At 39.2% G+C, this 15517-nt stretch overlaps 1 protein-coding gene across 1 annotated transcript in view; it reads right to left on the reverse strand.

The window, feature by feature from the left end:
- Nucleotides 1-15284, reverse strand: part of LOC308700304 (uncharacterized protein) — a 35316-nt gene extending 20032 nt beyond the window's left edge. The window contains exons 1-4 of the mRNA XM_081381883.1: nucleotides 15089-15284; nucleotides 6999-7271; nucleotides 6570-6911; nucleotides 4925-5011 (exon numbers count right to left, since the gene is read on the reverse strand). Coding sequence (XP_081238009.1) covers nucleotides 4925-5011; nucleotides 6570-6911; nucleotides 6999-7271; nucleotides 15089-15149 — 763 coding nt within the window. The 5' untranslated portion in view covers nucleotides 15150-15284. The remainder of the gene's footprint in view (nucleotides 1-4924; nucleotides 5012-6569; nucleotides 6912-6998; nucleotides 7272-15088) is intronic.
- Nucleotides 15285-15517: the final 233 nt, after the last annotated feature.

A 15517-nucleotide genomic window follows, 5' to 3' on the forward strand; every position in this document is an offset into this window, starting at 1 on the left:
GTATGCTTCGCCCCTGAAAGCAAACCTCAGGAACTTCCTGTGTTGTAGAAGGATGGAAACATGGAAGTAAACGTACTTTAGATCTATCCTTTAGATCTATTCCATGTCACGCGTAGGTAGAAATGAATGAGCACGAGATTAAAACAAGGCGAGAAGCCAGAGATACGACTAATACAAAAAGCTAAGAAAAAAGTAAAACAAACTTGGAGAGGACAAACTTGAAGAAGAAAAACATAAGAAGAGATGAGCACTGTCATCTTCTTTTAAGGGAATTCTAGTCCACACCTTTACTGGGTGAACTGACCAATAGAATTTAGAAACTTTGAGCAGGAGAGAGTTCCTTTGTGTTATGATGCAGAGCAGGAAGCAGGATCCAGATGCAGCAGTGTTTTTATTAAAAAAAACTTGAATTATGACAAAGACTAAGAATAAACTTGAACAAAGACTAAGACTCCGGGACAGAACAGGCAACATAACAACATCAAGAACTCGCAAAGACTGAACTAGACACAGGGCTTAAATACAAAGGCAAACAAGCTAAACAAGCTAAACAAGCCAAACAAGCTGTCTCTGATTAGCCACGCCACCCTATAACAAGGGGGCGTGGCTAATCAGAGACACCTGGGAAGACTAATCAACATAACGGGAGACAGCTAAACATGAAAAGACAGGGGCACACATGACAGACAAGAACAAGACAAACACACACCGTGACACTTTGTCTCCTCTTGCATAGTTTATGATGGTGTTAGAATTTGTCATTTCTACTCCAAAAAAGGTTAAACATAGTATGATACATTTTATGATAACCCATATGGTAAATATATTTAGCTTAGGAAAACCGAGAGGTTTAATTCGGTACCAAGATTGATATGTCCAGAAGATTCAAACGTAGAGATACATTCTTATTCTTTAAAATAAGCACTTAGAGTTCAACTACCACAACTAGAATGTCATAATTAGGCTAATATGAAGGGGGAAACATACATGCACACAGGAATATATCATATACAAATGTATCATTTTGGATTTACTTATATTCTGAGTTAGATGCAAAGAATGTTTGTGTATGAGTATTGGGCATCTCGGAGAGGGCTTTTCCTGGCTCCTGGATTTTTTGCTTCCCGAGAAAGAGGAGTTAAACTGATTGCGATCTGTTTGAAGCTCACGATGGAGCTTGGAGGTGTTTCTGTTCAATTTCGACCCTGTCACAAACGTGTCAAAAGGAGCAGTTCAATCCAGACTCATTGGCACTTGGCTGTGATTTACATGATATGAGTCAATAGGTTAAAAGCTTTCTGAATTTTAGAATGAGTAAGTCATCGTGATTTTGTCCATGCTACAGGCACAGTGCCCTGTAACTGCGCACGGGCAGGGAACAACTGGTCTAACTGTCCTGACCCCTCAGGGAAAAACTCGCTGGGACCGTCTACACCCCGGCTTAAAGACTGGGTTGGTAGAACGGGCCCCTGAAGGCGCCGAGAGGAAACGGGCACCGTGTGATGCGGTGAGCTCGGTGAGTCAGTGGCATCAGGACTTCTTCTTAGACAAAGCCTTCTTGGCGAGATCTGAAATTGGACGCAACCCCCATCCCAAGCGTTCTTTCGGTTCTTCCGAGCGTGGATCGCTCGTGGGAAGTTCAAACATTTTACAGGACTTATCCCTCGTAAAACAGTTTTACCCCTCGAAGGCTTTGCCTGAGAGCGCCGTGTTCCAATCTTTTTGTGGGGGAGCACAGGACGCGACACTCTGCTTTTGTTGCGCCCGGTGTGAGGAGCTAGACGACGGCTGGGACTGCTCTTTTTGCCCAGCAGTCCCAGGGACATGGACTCTGAGTGGGAGTAATTTCTGGTTCTCACGCTGCCACTTGCTTTTTCTCCTCTTGGAACCTATCGATGATGGTGTTAACTGAGTCACCAAATAGGCCCAAAGTGGTAAGCGGGGCGTCCAGGAGAAATGACTTTTCAAGAGCTGACTGGGCATGCTGCACTCCCGGAAAAACAACACATAGTTGGTGTGTATCCCCACCCGTAATATAGTGAGTGCAGGGATGAACACACTTCCTATACTGTTGTTTACTCGCCATTCTATATAGTTTTTTTAATATATATATATAAACTCCTGCCTAGTGAAACTAAGGACAGACAAAAACACTTTGAGACAATATTCAAAAATGATTCACACACGGAGTGTTTGCTGAAGGCACAGAAAGCTAGAGCTGTTGTGATTCAGGGGTGCTTTATAGTTTCCTGGTCGGTGACGTCACCCGTCTATGACGTTCCGTCTCGCCATTGGACTGATGTTTCATGACGCACTCACGCAGGGGCGTTCCCGCAGCTTTTCAATGCAGCTCGAGTTCCCTTGAAAGGGAACTACAAACAGGAGTAAAAAGTGTTCAAAAAATTACAAAATTACAAAACATGGTGGATATGCGTTAAAGGTTTGAGTGACTAATCAAAGTTTAACCTGATAGAAAAATATTTATTTAATGTTATCTGTGTTCTATTTCATCTGCAATAACCATGTGGACTTTTATAACGATCCATTAGGCTATTAACTTTTAAATCCATCATATTTCATTAATATGAGGAGAGTCTCCGCATGAAAGACCTGTGACTGCAGATCAACCTGCTTCTGCATTTCTCTCCGATACAGTAGGAAATTAAATTAAATGTGAAGGATTTTATCTTTGACAAGATGATTGACAGGTCAGTTTGAGTGTCAGGATGTGTTTAAAAAAATAACAGAGAGCAACTGTTAAAGACACAATTGTATGTCATGATAGTTTGTCCCAAATCATGTCTACTCTTCTGCTACACACTCAAAAGTATGCACCTTTTCTTCCCAAAAAGAGTACATACTTATAGGGCGTAGTCTAAGTAGGTGAATTGAGCATTGGAAGTAAAAAATGAGTGAAGTCGGCCATTTTCTCTTCAGTTTCATCTGAGCTGTTGAGGTCAATGGCAGGACAAACTTTCTCCGGTCAGACAGAAACTAAATGTAGGCAGAGATAACTATTTTTATATAAGATCAAAAATATTATTTAAAAAAAGCTATTTAAACCAGTTTATTTTGTAAGAACTGATTTTCCTGCTAAAACAAAGCTCACCCTGCAATAACGCCATAAAATGCACCCTGGACAGCAGATAACAAAGACAGAGCACAGAACCTTGTCCTGCCCAAACTTATCTCATTGTCCCCCTGTTTGACTTCAACTCATCCCCCCTCTCCCTCCTCAAGGCACTGAAAGTTCATTAAGAATGTCTATTTAACAAATATGGTGTTTCTTGTGAATATGTTGTTTTTCCTTTTCATGTTTGATGCCATTTCAAGGGTCTCAGTGCGATTGGTAAAATGGTCTTAATTTCATTGCAGTCATTGGTTTAATGAGAAAGGTTGAGAACTTAGGAGAATCCTGTTTCTCCTCTCTGGCTGATATCTCTTTACGATATCTAAAAAAACCAGGTGCTACCCCCCTAGGGTACATGGATTGGCCCAAACAACTCTAAACAACATTTGTTTAACCCCTGTTGTTCTGGTCTGGTATTTAAGGTGAGGGGACAGAGCAATCTTTGGGACTCTTTACCAGGATCATCCCCCATAGTAATGTTTCAGTGCTTTTCAGTTGTAAAGCCCTGACACATTACTGTGTCTTTGTCAGGAAAACATTACTTACTTTTAGAGTCATCTTTGAGTAAATGATGTCATGTATTTTCTGAATTGGCTTTTAATAATTTACTTCTGTAATTGGCATGATACATTTTTACCTGACAAATAAATGTTACATCTTGAAATATTCTGAAGTTTTAGAAATCATTCATTTTAGTAGACTAATGTGTAGTCTGGTGTTTCCGCAAATCTTTGTCCAGGATAGATCAAACTGAAGGCACTTTGAATGGACCATGGGGCACATCTTAGGAAGAGCTTCTTATTTCTGACTATCTCCTGACTTAGATTGTTGTATGCTGTAAATATTATAAAAATTACACCTATGGGTCTGTAGTGCGCGGCTGCATAGGGTAAAATATTTGTACTGCACCCTCTGACTATTTCAGGACTGGCTAGTTTGTGATCGTGAGCGCGCAGTCGCAACGTGACGTCTCAAAGCGACACTAGGTCCGTAATGAACGAATAATTGAAAGTATGGGATAATCAGAATAATCAAATATCTAAATTAATTCATAATCAATATTTATGATTATTTTCTAATCAGAAATACGATCTAAATTTGATTATCATTTGAAATTGGAGTCAGATTACGCATAGAGCTAAAGTAATACGAAAACTAAATTCCAATAAATTAAGTGAACTTCACTGGAGCACTGAAAAGACATACACGCTTTAAACCTTCGCCAGGCCGTTGGATTCCGTCATTGGGCCAATGGGTGGTCCTTACAATTTCATATTGGGGTCATAAGACACCCAGACTTGATGAATAACTGAAGTTTTATATGTTAAACTTGTTGCTGAGCATTACGAGTGTAAGGCTTATTTTGTGTTTCTCTCTTTTTTTGTATATTTGTTTTGTTTACTTTTACATGTATGTTTTTTGATAATTGTGTGAGTGGATGAGCAGTATTTTATGTCTGTTTGGTGTTTTTCATGGATCTACAGTGAATGCGCTGCATGGATGAGCTCAACATATCGTCTTCATGTGACGCTTTCTGGGAGAATCGAGTGAAAGAACCGGAGTGTTATATGAACACACTACTCTCACTGTTTATACTAAACATGTCCTAGAATATGCATAAGTACACTAATTGGGACACACCATAAAAGTCCATGAAATGAAACTAAAACAACAACTCAATGTGACAATCATACTGTAGAATATGACAGTCATATTTTGATGAGTTAACACTGAAGATAACTCTAGCATTATGCTCTGGAAAGCACTGAAGTGAGAAAGACAGTGATGATGTACCTTTAGAAACGTGTGTGTTTCTAGTTGAGAGATCCTGAGAGTGTGTGATGTGGACTGGATTCACTGCTGTCGTTGAATCAGCTTGAGCTGTGAAGATAAATGTTAGTTCAGATCATTAATACTGTACAATATGACCATCATATTTTAACTTTGATCATCATATTACATACAAAGTTAATATTTTTCAGTTCAGTTCAATTTATTTATATAGCACATTTAAAAACAATCATAATTGACCAAAGTGCTTCACAAGAAAAAAAAAAATTATATATATATATATATATACACATACAAATTCACATAAAGTACAAACAAATTAACAAAGAGGTCAAGATATCAAAGCTCAACTAGAATTGAAGGCCAAAGCATAGTAATGCATCTTAAGCAGGGACTTGAATGTTTCAATAGTCTGAGCTTTCCTTACATGAATTGGTAGACTATTCCAGATATTAGGAGCAGCCTCTGCGAACGCTCGGTCACCTTTGTTTTTTAGCCTAGATCTGGGCACATCGAGGAGCATCTGGTCGGAAGACCTCAGTACTTTGACAGGTGTGTGGACATGTAGAAGCTCCGTCAAATATGAAGGCGACGACCCACTTAAGATTTTAAAGACAATTAATGCAATTTTAAAATTAATTCTAAAACAAACAGGAAGCCAGTGAAGTGAGGCCAATACCGGTGTGATGTGGTCACGTTTTTTGGTCCCAGTTAAAAGTCGAGCTGCTGCGTTCTGCACTAACTGTAGCCGTCAAAGTGATGACTGCTCCAATCCGGCATACAAAGAGTTACAGTAGTCTAATCGCGATGTAATAAAAGCATGTATGACTCTTTCAAAGTCTTTGTGTAGCATGTATTGTTTAACTTTTGCTAGAAGTCTCAAGTGAAAGAAGCTAGTTTTAACAACTGAACTAATTTGTTTGTCAAATTTAAAAGCACTGTCAAAAATTACACCCAGATTCCTGGTAAAAGGTTGAATATGGGAACATAGAGTACCGAGAGCATCTGCACAATCACTCAAATGTCCCGCACGACCAAACACAACAATTTCTATCTTTTTATCATTTAGACAGAGAAAGTTCTGATCCAACCAAATTTTGAGATCACTCAAGCAGTCTAATAAAGGTTGGATGTTGTTCTTATCATTGTTTTTTACAGGCAAATAGATTTGTACATCATTTGCAAAACAGTGGAAAGAAATGTTATGTTTTTTGAAAATGGACCCTAAGGGCAACATGTACAGGGAAAAGAGCATAGGTCCCAGAATGGAACCTTGGGGAACCCCACAAGAAAGAGGTGCAGCAGAAGAGGAGTAATTCTCAAGGTTTACAGCAAAACTCCTATCTGACTTAAACCATTTCAGGGCCGTACCCGTAACACCAACACTTTGTTCGAGTCGGGATAAAAGTATAGAGTGATTAACAAAAAGTTAATATTTTTGCTGTCAAGTTTCAATTCCTTTATTATTTCCAGCATCACGTTTTGGACTGTTACTTCACTGCAGTTCATTAGTTTGAAGCAATGTTTTGAGTTACTCTTCTGTGAGAGTCAAAGAAGCTTTTGTTCCCTCAGTTTGTTCTGGTTCAGTGATACTGATAGACCTTAGCGTTACTGACATTATGAGGCTCTTCTAACACTGTTTTCTCACCTGAATACTTGACAGTGTATCTGACTGAGGTCTTGAGTTGATTTCTGCGAGTAAGCTGACATCTCCACTCTCTGTTGTCATCTTCATTCAGGAGTGTTGTAGTCAGAGTGATGATGAAACAGTGATATCGATCTGATGATGATAATATCTGATATCTGGAGTCTGTCCTCAGATCAACACCAGCCTGATTCACCCACAACAGCTCAACTCCCTCAGAACTGACCCAATAATCACAGGAGATTCCAGTCTCTGAATACAACTGACAGGAGAGAGTCACAGAGCGGCCTGGACTGATCTCAGTCTGTGAGGATGAAGATGATGATGATGATGGAGACACTGAAACTGAACACAAGACAAATCACAGACTCTTCAATCATCATCTGAGTTTAAAGGGAGAATTTTAAATTGAGCACATAATCATAAACTTACCATGAAGAACATGCATATAAAAATAAGCAGTTCCTTGTTTCTGTCCATTTACACATTGTTGGCAGCTGTAAAACCCATAATCTTCTTCTATGACGTTCTTGATGTTCAGAGAGCAGTCAGACTCCAGACTCAGTCTCTGATGTTTATCTGTGTCTATGTCTGAATTTCTGAAACTCCATGTAGTTGAATTGCAGTCAGAAAGAGTATTATTACAGGACAGACGGACATTTTCACCAGAACTGATGAACACATGAGTCACCTGTCCACTGATACCTGAAACACAGTATATCTCATGATCATTATGTTAATAAATGAAAACATAAAACATACCAGCATTAAAACCAGAAGACTAATATACACACTGTAAAAAACTGTGCTGATAAAATACATTAGACAATAAATGAGATCCGTGCCACTAGATGATGATTGTGACCATTAACAAACAACCATTGTCATCTGATCCTGTTTTCTTTCAGCTTTTTTTGCAATAGCAAATGTATTTAAAGACAAAGCTACCGCAGCCAAAGAAAAACTAATGTTCAAAAGTCAAGGGTCCAGAGCCCAACTAAGTCAAGTCAAGTCATCTTCATTTATACAGCGCTTTTAACAATGTAGATCTAAATCTTTACAGAGATAAACGTATAATTTAAGGTAACAGAGATTGTTTTGGCTTTATAGCGGTTCTTTAATAAAGTTATTTTCCAGCTAAAGTTAGTTTTGATTGATTCGCTTCCGTCACAACAATAATTTGTTATTAAATTAGGGGCCGCCAAGACGACACCATAGATGCCATTCTTCTTATGATGTAACGAGTACATCAGGATTTATGGGAAGTGTTCCCAGTTCCGGCTGACCTAATTTTCTGAATTTTTATCTGGAATTTTCCCCTCTTTTGACAATTTAAATTAAGGGATTTCAATATACATGTGTGCTGCCCTTCAAAGCCCCTGGTCAAAGATTTTTTTCAAATTTATTACAGTCATTTGATTTTATACAATGTGTTTCTGGTCCAACTCATGAACGAGGTCATACGCTTGACCTTGTATTATCTCTGGGATTCTCTGTTGGTAGTGTGAAGAATGCTGATACTGTTTTTTTCTGATTATAAGACTTTAATTTTTAGTGATGCAGTATGTCAGTATGCTCTCTATGACAGAGCAATAAAAGGCCACCAGCAGCATCTCCCTTAGATACTGCATCACAGTGTGGTATGCAAGCTGCACTGTGGCACAGAAAAAAAAAACGCTGCAGAGGGTCATCCTTTCTGCAGGAAAAAAAAAACATTGGCTGCTCCCCACAGCCATCACAAATCTAAACACTCACTTACAGAAATAAGACTTTATCATGATGAATATCTTGCCTCTTTTGCACTGCATTTTGCACTTTTCAGTACAGTGATTTTTTTTAGACTACCTCTGTAACCTGTCCTATTATGTCGGTATGTTTCTGAGAGTATGATGTGAGTGAAAGTATGAATGTATTATTCTATGCACCAGGAGTAGCACTTTAAATTTTGTTGTGACAATGTTTTACAATGTTTTTACAATGACAAATAAAATGATTCTGATTCTGATTATTTTTAGTTCTAACTTTCCTTGAGGTGTGCTGGGTAATATAGTTTGAAGAGAGAGCATATTACTCCAGTGTTAATTAAACTACATTGGTTACCCATACGATACAGAATTCAATACAAAGCATTGTTGTATGTTTTTAAGTCTCTGCATGGCCTAGCACCTGAGTATGTTACTGATTTAATCAGTCGCTGTCAATCCAGTAGATCTCTGCGATCAAATGATCAATTGCTCTTCATGGTTCCACGATCCCGTTTAAAATGCAAAGGTGATTGGGCATTCTCTGTTGCAGCTCCTAGGCTCTGGAATGACCGTCCTCTGTCTGTAAAATCTTCTTCTTCTTTGGGTGTTTTTCAGAGTGCGCTTAAAACGTATTTGTTTTCTTTAGCATTTAAATATGCTTTGTAACCTGTGTATGTCATATGTTTACATTGTTTTTATGTTTTTATTTTTATTTTTCTCTTTTTAAATTTTCTGTACAGCACTTTGGTTCCAGTTGTGGTGTTGAAAGTGCTCTATAAATAGAGTTGTGTTGAAAAAATGGTTACTTACGTAACCTCGGTTCCCTGAGAGATAAGGGATAAGCATTGTAAAAGCTATGGGAAAACTCATTTTCTCGAGAATATTGAAGCCTTTATTTTAAAACGCTGTGTATTCGCAGGTGACTACTCTGGAGATGTCCAGGGAGCCCCGGGACTTATAACAGAGTAGTCTGAGCCATTGCAGACCAGAAGTGTCAGGTCCTAGCATGTTATATACTGCAAGTAGTGATAAGTGCAGAGGGCCACTGCGGGCGAGCCTCAGATATATAGGTCTGGGCCCGAAGGGCTAGGGTCCTAAATGCAGAGGACTTGTGCCTGTAAGGCAGGAACCTCTAAATTATAGAATTTTGCAAATGTGGACGGAGCAGACCAGCCGGCCGCCGCACAAATGTCTTCTATAAGATCTCCACTGGACCACGCCCAGGAGGAAGCATGCCTCTTGTGGAGTGGGCTCTCACACCTATGGGGCACGGGAGGCCCATAGAAGTGTAGGCCAGAGAGCATCCACTATCCATCTGGACAGTCTGTGTTTCGTGACCGGAAACCCTTTGGTGCGGCCCCCGAAACAGACAAAGAGCTGTTCTGACTGCCTGAACAGGGCAGAATGCTCCAGGTAAACTTTCAGAGCCCTAACGGGGCAGAGCATGTATGAGTCACTATCGTCTTCTGGTGGGGGAAGAGCCGATAGAGAGATAACCTGGGCTCTGAACGGAGTTGAGAGCACCTTAGGTACATATCCATGTCTTGGTTTAAGGACGACTTTGGAGTCATTAGTAGTAGTAGTAGTAGTAGTAGTAGTAGCCTTTATTGTCACTTAGTCACAAGTACCATCGAAATTAGCCATCAACCTGTCCATACAAACATACATACAATATGACAAGGGGGTAGACAGGACAGGAAGACTGAGGATTGAGGAGAAAAATACAGCATGACATGAGGAGAGGTGAGGAGAAAAAAAGGCAACCCCCCAGACTATGCTCCTGTAAGGAGTACAGTTTGGGAACAGTAAAAAAACACCTCAGCAACATTAGCACATAATCAGTACACTCTACAACATGACTTGCAACAGGGGAGGGGAGTGGGTGGTGGAGGTAACCCAGCACAGGCAAGCAGTCATCCAGTCCTGCAGACATTCTCAGTGCTGGTCACAGACCCGCCTGTCAGACTGGTGGTACAAAGCGTCGAAGGCGAGGGGGGGTGATTGCATATCTGTATATATGTAAGAGTTTGTGTATGTGTAGGTCTGGAGAGTCACTACGCCTGGCATCATAATCTGAAAAGTCCGCAGGATTGTCATAGCGATATACAACAAGTGCCATGGAGTCAACAATCAGCAGATGTCAGTGGGGAGTGGGGGAAGGAAAGCAAAAGCGTCTCGCTGCAGTGCTCTTCGGAGGGAGTTGTTGTTCCACCAGCGGCCTCGGCCAAGGCCAGTGCTGGTGAGGGGGGGCGAAAGCAGATAAGATTGGGATTGTTTGGTCTTTGGGCGAGTAGCCGCATTCCAATTTACACAGCTATACTCCTGGTCCATTTGGGTCTCCGAAACGATCCATTTGCCTTTGCAAAGCTGTAAGCTTCTCCAAGATGTTATATTAGATCTTGGCTTCTCCAAGATCTTAGAACCATATTGTGGTTCACTTAGAGAGATGTCAGTCGTTCTCATCTCAGCTCATTATGTTTTAATTTGACTCCGCCCACGGAGAGCGCGCGCTATTCAGATGCAAATGTGAGGCGATCCAGCAATCCAATCGCAAATCAATAATCGCAAGTGTCTGCACACGCTGAATGAATGAACGCACAGATGCATGCTGTTATGTAGCTACAGCTGGAAAAAAAAGACTGTTTAAATATGAATCGCGTTTCTATGTATGAATGAATGAATGCACATATGCGCGCTGTTATGTAGCTACAGCTGGCAAAAAGACTGTTTAAATATGAATTGCTTTTCTATGTGTGAATGAATGAACAGCTTTTACCAAACTCTATGAGATGGGCATGCTGTCACAGGAGGGACAGCCGCCTTTAGTGAGCGCTGCCTTGGCGTGCTCAGGACCGAGGCAGACGGCACACCGAGTGTGTCTGTCAGACACATGCAAGGGAATCCCGCAGGACTCGCGTATGGGGAGCACCATTTGAAACAATTCGCTCTGCTCTTTTAGAAAGCATGTAAAGGATATTCTCATCGGATGCCACAGGGAAATGGCTGCCAGCTGAAGGCGTGGAATCTGCCAGGTGCTGAAGCGGTTCCGCTGAAGGGCTGCTCAACGGCGAGAGGCTTCTTGATCTGGAGAAGGTCAGCGACGAGATGAGGTGAGTTCTCTTCGCTGAAGGAGGTAAAATCTGTCCTTTTGCGATTTTTCTCTGAATTTGTACCCTTCAGCCATGCCCATTTTGGTGCTCTCAAGGCTAGCAAGGCTAGCAAGGCTGCAAGCGCTCTGATTGGACCGCGCGTCCTTGCTGAATCGCATATGTTCGTGCAGTTGCCACAGCACAGCCAATCAGCATGCTTCAGTCAGCTATGATGTGCTCGCTGTGCAGCTGCACTGCGTTTTAAAATAAAGGCTTCAATATTTTCGAGAAAAGGAGTTTCCCATAGCGTTTGCAACACAATACGAGAGAACCATTCTCGAAAGGGAACAGCATGTTACTGTCAAAATGTGGCTGTTGGAAAGACGGGGCTTAGCGCACCTCTCAATCATCATCCTGAGGTAAAATGAAACTAGAGAGAGACTCGCACGGGACCGGGAGAAATAACCCTTATTTTGTGTGCTAGAGTGTGCGTCTATTACTGATTGTGAGTATCCGTTTTGATCAGCAGACAATCATTATTTAATTTCGAGGCAATTTGGTATTTGTCGGCTGTTATGGAGGTAGTTTGAGTGAACAGTGTGAGAACTAAGCTGTGTTTACAATATAATATCACAGTTGAGGATATCGTCAGCCTGTTCCGTACCTGTTTATTTATGTTACTATAATACTATACTTAATTATTTGTTAGTTCATTTGGGGAGTTCTGTATAGTGCGCTGTGTGATATTCATTGTCAGTTTATGTACACTTTCGGTTTCAACATGCCGATTATATTTACTTAAACAATAACAGCGGCAAATTGCGTTGTATTGGTCAACGGTCAAAGTTGAGTTATGTATACCTTGTATAGTGTAATGCAATGTGATGTATAGTGTGATTTATTTTGATATAACAGTCAAGTCATGTTATGCTAATTATTTCTTTATGTTTTATTGTAGAACCACACATACATGCCTCACACAGACAAACGAATCCTCAGTGTTCAATAAACCCCTTTGATCGAATCAGACTGTCCTGATCCATTCCTGTGTTCTGATCGACACACCAAGAGGAAGGCTAGAGACATTAGAACCACCCCAGAACACAATCCTATTTAACTATTTCACAGTGGCCATTTGTTACAGTGCACACTGTAAAAAAACTGCTGTAAAAAAACTGCCAGTAACAAAATCAGGGCTAAAATCGTGCAGTGTGAACTCAGCATTAGATTAAATTAACTGAAGATAAAAGACATTAAGTCTCTGAGGATCTCAGCAGAGGAGGATTAAACAACTCCATAAACAGCATTACCCTCACTTAAAGCAAACAACACACTCTCCAGAATAAACTATTAGTCTTTATCAGAGAGCTGTTCAAATCACTGACACACTCTTAATATGAAGATAATTCTTCATCATCAGATGTTTGAGTGACACTATGTCCAGTATCAGGAATAATACAGTATGATCTGTGTGTATCAATTCACAACTCTGAGATCACAACTCTGAGATTACAACACAACAAGACATTTCTTGTCTATTTCACCCACTGCCACTTATACCAACGACAGAAATAAGCGCATTTACAATAGATTAATATGTGAGAGAGCGTTGCTATAGAGAGTGACAATATTGTATTGCAATAGATAGCACTATTATATTATATAGCAAATCAATACCAAATCAAAACTAGTTAGCACATTATTTGTTATTGAAAGGGTTTATTGACAACATGGTTATAGTTATGCTTAACATAGCTACAAAATAGATGTATGAGATAATAACTTATACCATTAATTGTACCCAGCATATATGTAAAATGTTACCTGATAGATACAGATAGATAGATACAGATAGATATAAATGTTACCTGATAGATACAGATAGATAGAAATGATTTGAAGAAATGCATTGCTCTCAATGCAAATCAAACTAGCTATTAGGCTAACTGAAATAAAACCATGCCAATCTCTAGGTATGGTGAAGGCTGTGTGATGAAGTGGGGCTTTTTTGATTCCAAAGGCCAAGGGAACTTTATCAGGATGCATAGTATCCTAAAAAAAAAAAAAAAAAAAAAAAATATATATATATATATATATATATATATAAAAATACTTAAAAATAAAAATCTGCCTGCCTCTATGGGAATTTAACATAGGGGTGTCCAAACTTATGCACCCTGTATTTTAAGGAAGAACATTTATTTATTTACGATACATTATTCATTCACAAAGAAAACTGGTGTCCTTAAAGGTTGGATTTTTCCTAATTTTTTTAATTAAGGCATTAAGTTCAATTTCCAAAAGATGATTTTTTTATTCCTCTTTTTAGTCAACTTTAGCATGGGTGTCTAAACTTATGCATAGATAGATAGATAGACTCTCTGTAACACCATATAGATTCAAACTTCATTAAGTTATTCATTACTTTATAAAATCGAAAATCAACAACAATTCTGGATTTCACCATTACTTTAAGCACCTGTACCACATCACTATCTTTGGTCTACATGATTTCTCCTACTAATGTATATAGCCATTTTCACCTTTACAAATACAAAATTCAACAGCTGACATTCACCACTTATACTTCTCATATATTTAAAACCACAAATTAAAATCTGTACAGAAAATACTTAATTAAAACAATTGAAAATTGCTTTTAACATTTCAAACAAAGGCTTTAGCCTGAAACAATAAGTAAAACAATGGAAAACTCTCTCTTTCAGAACTTCGGACTTTGCTCGTAATTTAAAATAGAGATGAAAGCATTAACTGCGATTATTCCATGTAAAACCCTCCAATGAATGTCAGCTGTTTTTTTTAGTTAATGGTGGCTTATATAACGCTCTCCACTCTGGTCTTACGTTTTCATTCAATCTTGAAACATCACGCCAAGGTGTATAGACTTTTTGATGTAAAACTTTTTTGTTTAAAAAACTTTACACATGCCTTATACCATTATACCGTTTTCCATTAACATCATTACAATCTAAACACAAACTTTTTTAGTTGTAGGAAAATTCCAGAATAATCATTTAAATTGGGAGATAAAAACATTTTAGGAAAGGGATCCAAATCATTAGGACAAATAAGTCCTTCACAATAGTCTTTGAGCATATTAGATTCCTCTGATATAAGAGCAGATCGCATCCTCTGTAATATTTGAGTCATTGTTCGAACAGATTTCATCTTCAGACAAGCAGTCACTTCTTCAGCATTTGCAAGTTCAGCCCCCACCAAAGTTACAAGTTTTTTTTAAAGTTGTGATTTCAGCTTGAATCAAAAGTTCAGTAAATGTGCTGCTTGTGCTCATTACATCCAGTCTCGCACCATTTATCAGGGGTTCTTCCAGCAACCAAAATAAGGAGTTTGTATTTTCAGACTTCACATTAAAACAACTCCAAACCTTAAAAAACCAAACCTACCTGATAAGATAGATAGATAGATAGATAGATAGATAGAGAGAGAGAGAGAGAGAGAGAGAGAGAGAGAGAGAGAGAGAGAGAGAGAGAGAGAGAGAGAGAGAGAGAGAGAGAGAGAGAGAGAGAGAGAGAGAGAGAGAGAGAGAGAGAGAGAGACCCTCTATGAACTCCAAATGGTCATTTTGGCAGAAAGAGGGGGTGGAAAACAGTAAAGCAAACGTCTTTCAATCCTACAATGTCTTTAGAGAAAATACAGATTTCTTTACCTGTGAGAAGTGAAGAGAGAATGATCAGTCCCAGCAGACACAGATCACACTTATCAGACATTTTGTGTTTCTGTCAGTCTTTCTCTTCATTATATATAGTTACAGCTCTTTCTCTTCATTATATATAGTTACAGCTCCTCCTTTAAACACTATCAGCTCCTCCTCTGGATGGTAACTTTGTCTCATCTGATCGGATGAGTGTTGAAATCCTGCTAGAGTAGTTATAGTGACACTAAAGTGTTTAAAGGAGGAGCTACTAAAGTGTTGCTTTCTGTGTGTGTGTGAAACGTGAGAAGTGCATATACTGTGAATCATACTGTCTCAAATTAGTGAAACAATTCTTTTGTTACTGAAAAGGTTTCTATTATCCATGACTCACTTGTAGATAAGGTATTTTGGAATGATTTAACATCTGCTCCAGTTTGGTGA

This window comes from Scardinius erythrophthalmus (genome assembly GCF_964197995.2).
Source record: "Scardinius erythrophthalmus genome assembly, chromosome: 1".
Taxonomy (NCBI): Eukaryota; Metazoa; Chordata; class Actinopteri; order Cypriniformes; family Leuciscidae; genus Scardinius; species Scardinius erythrophthalmus.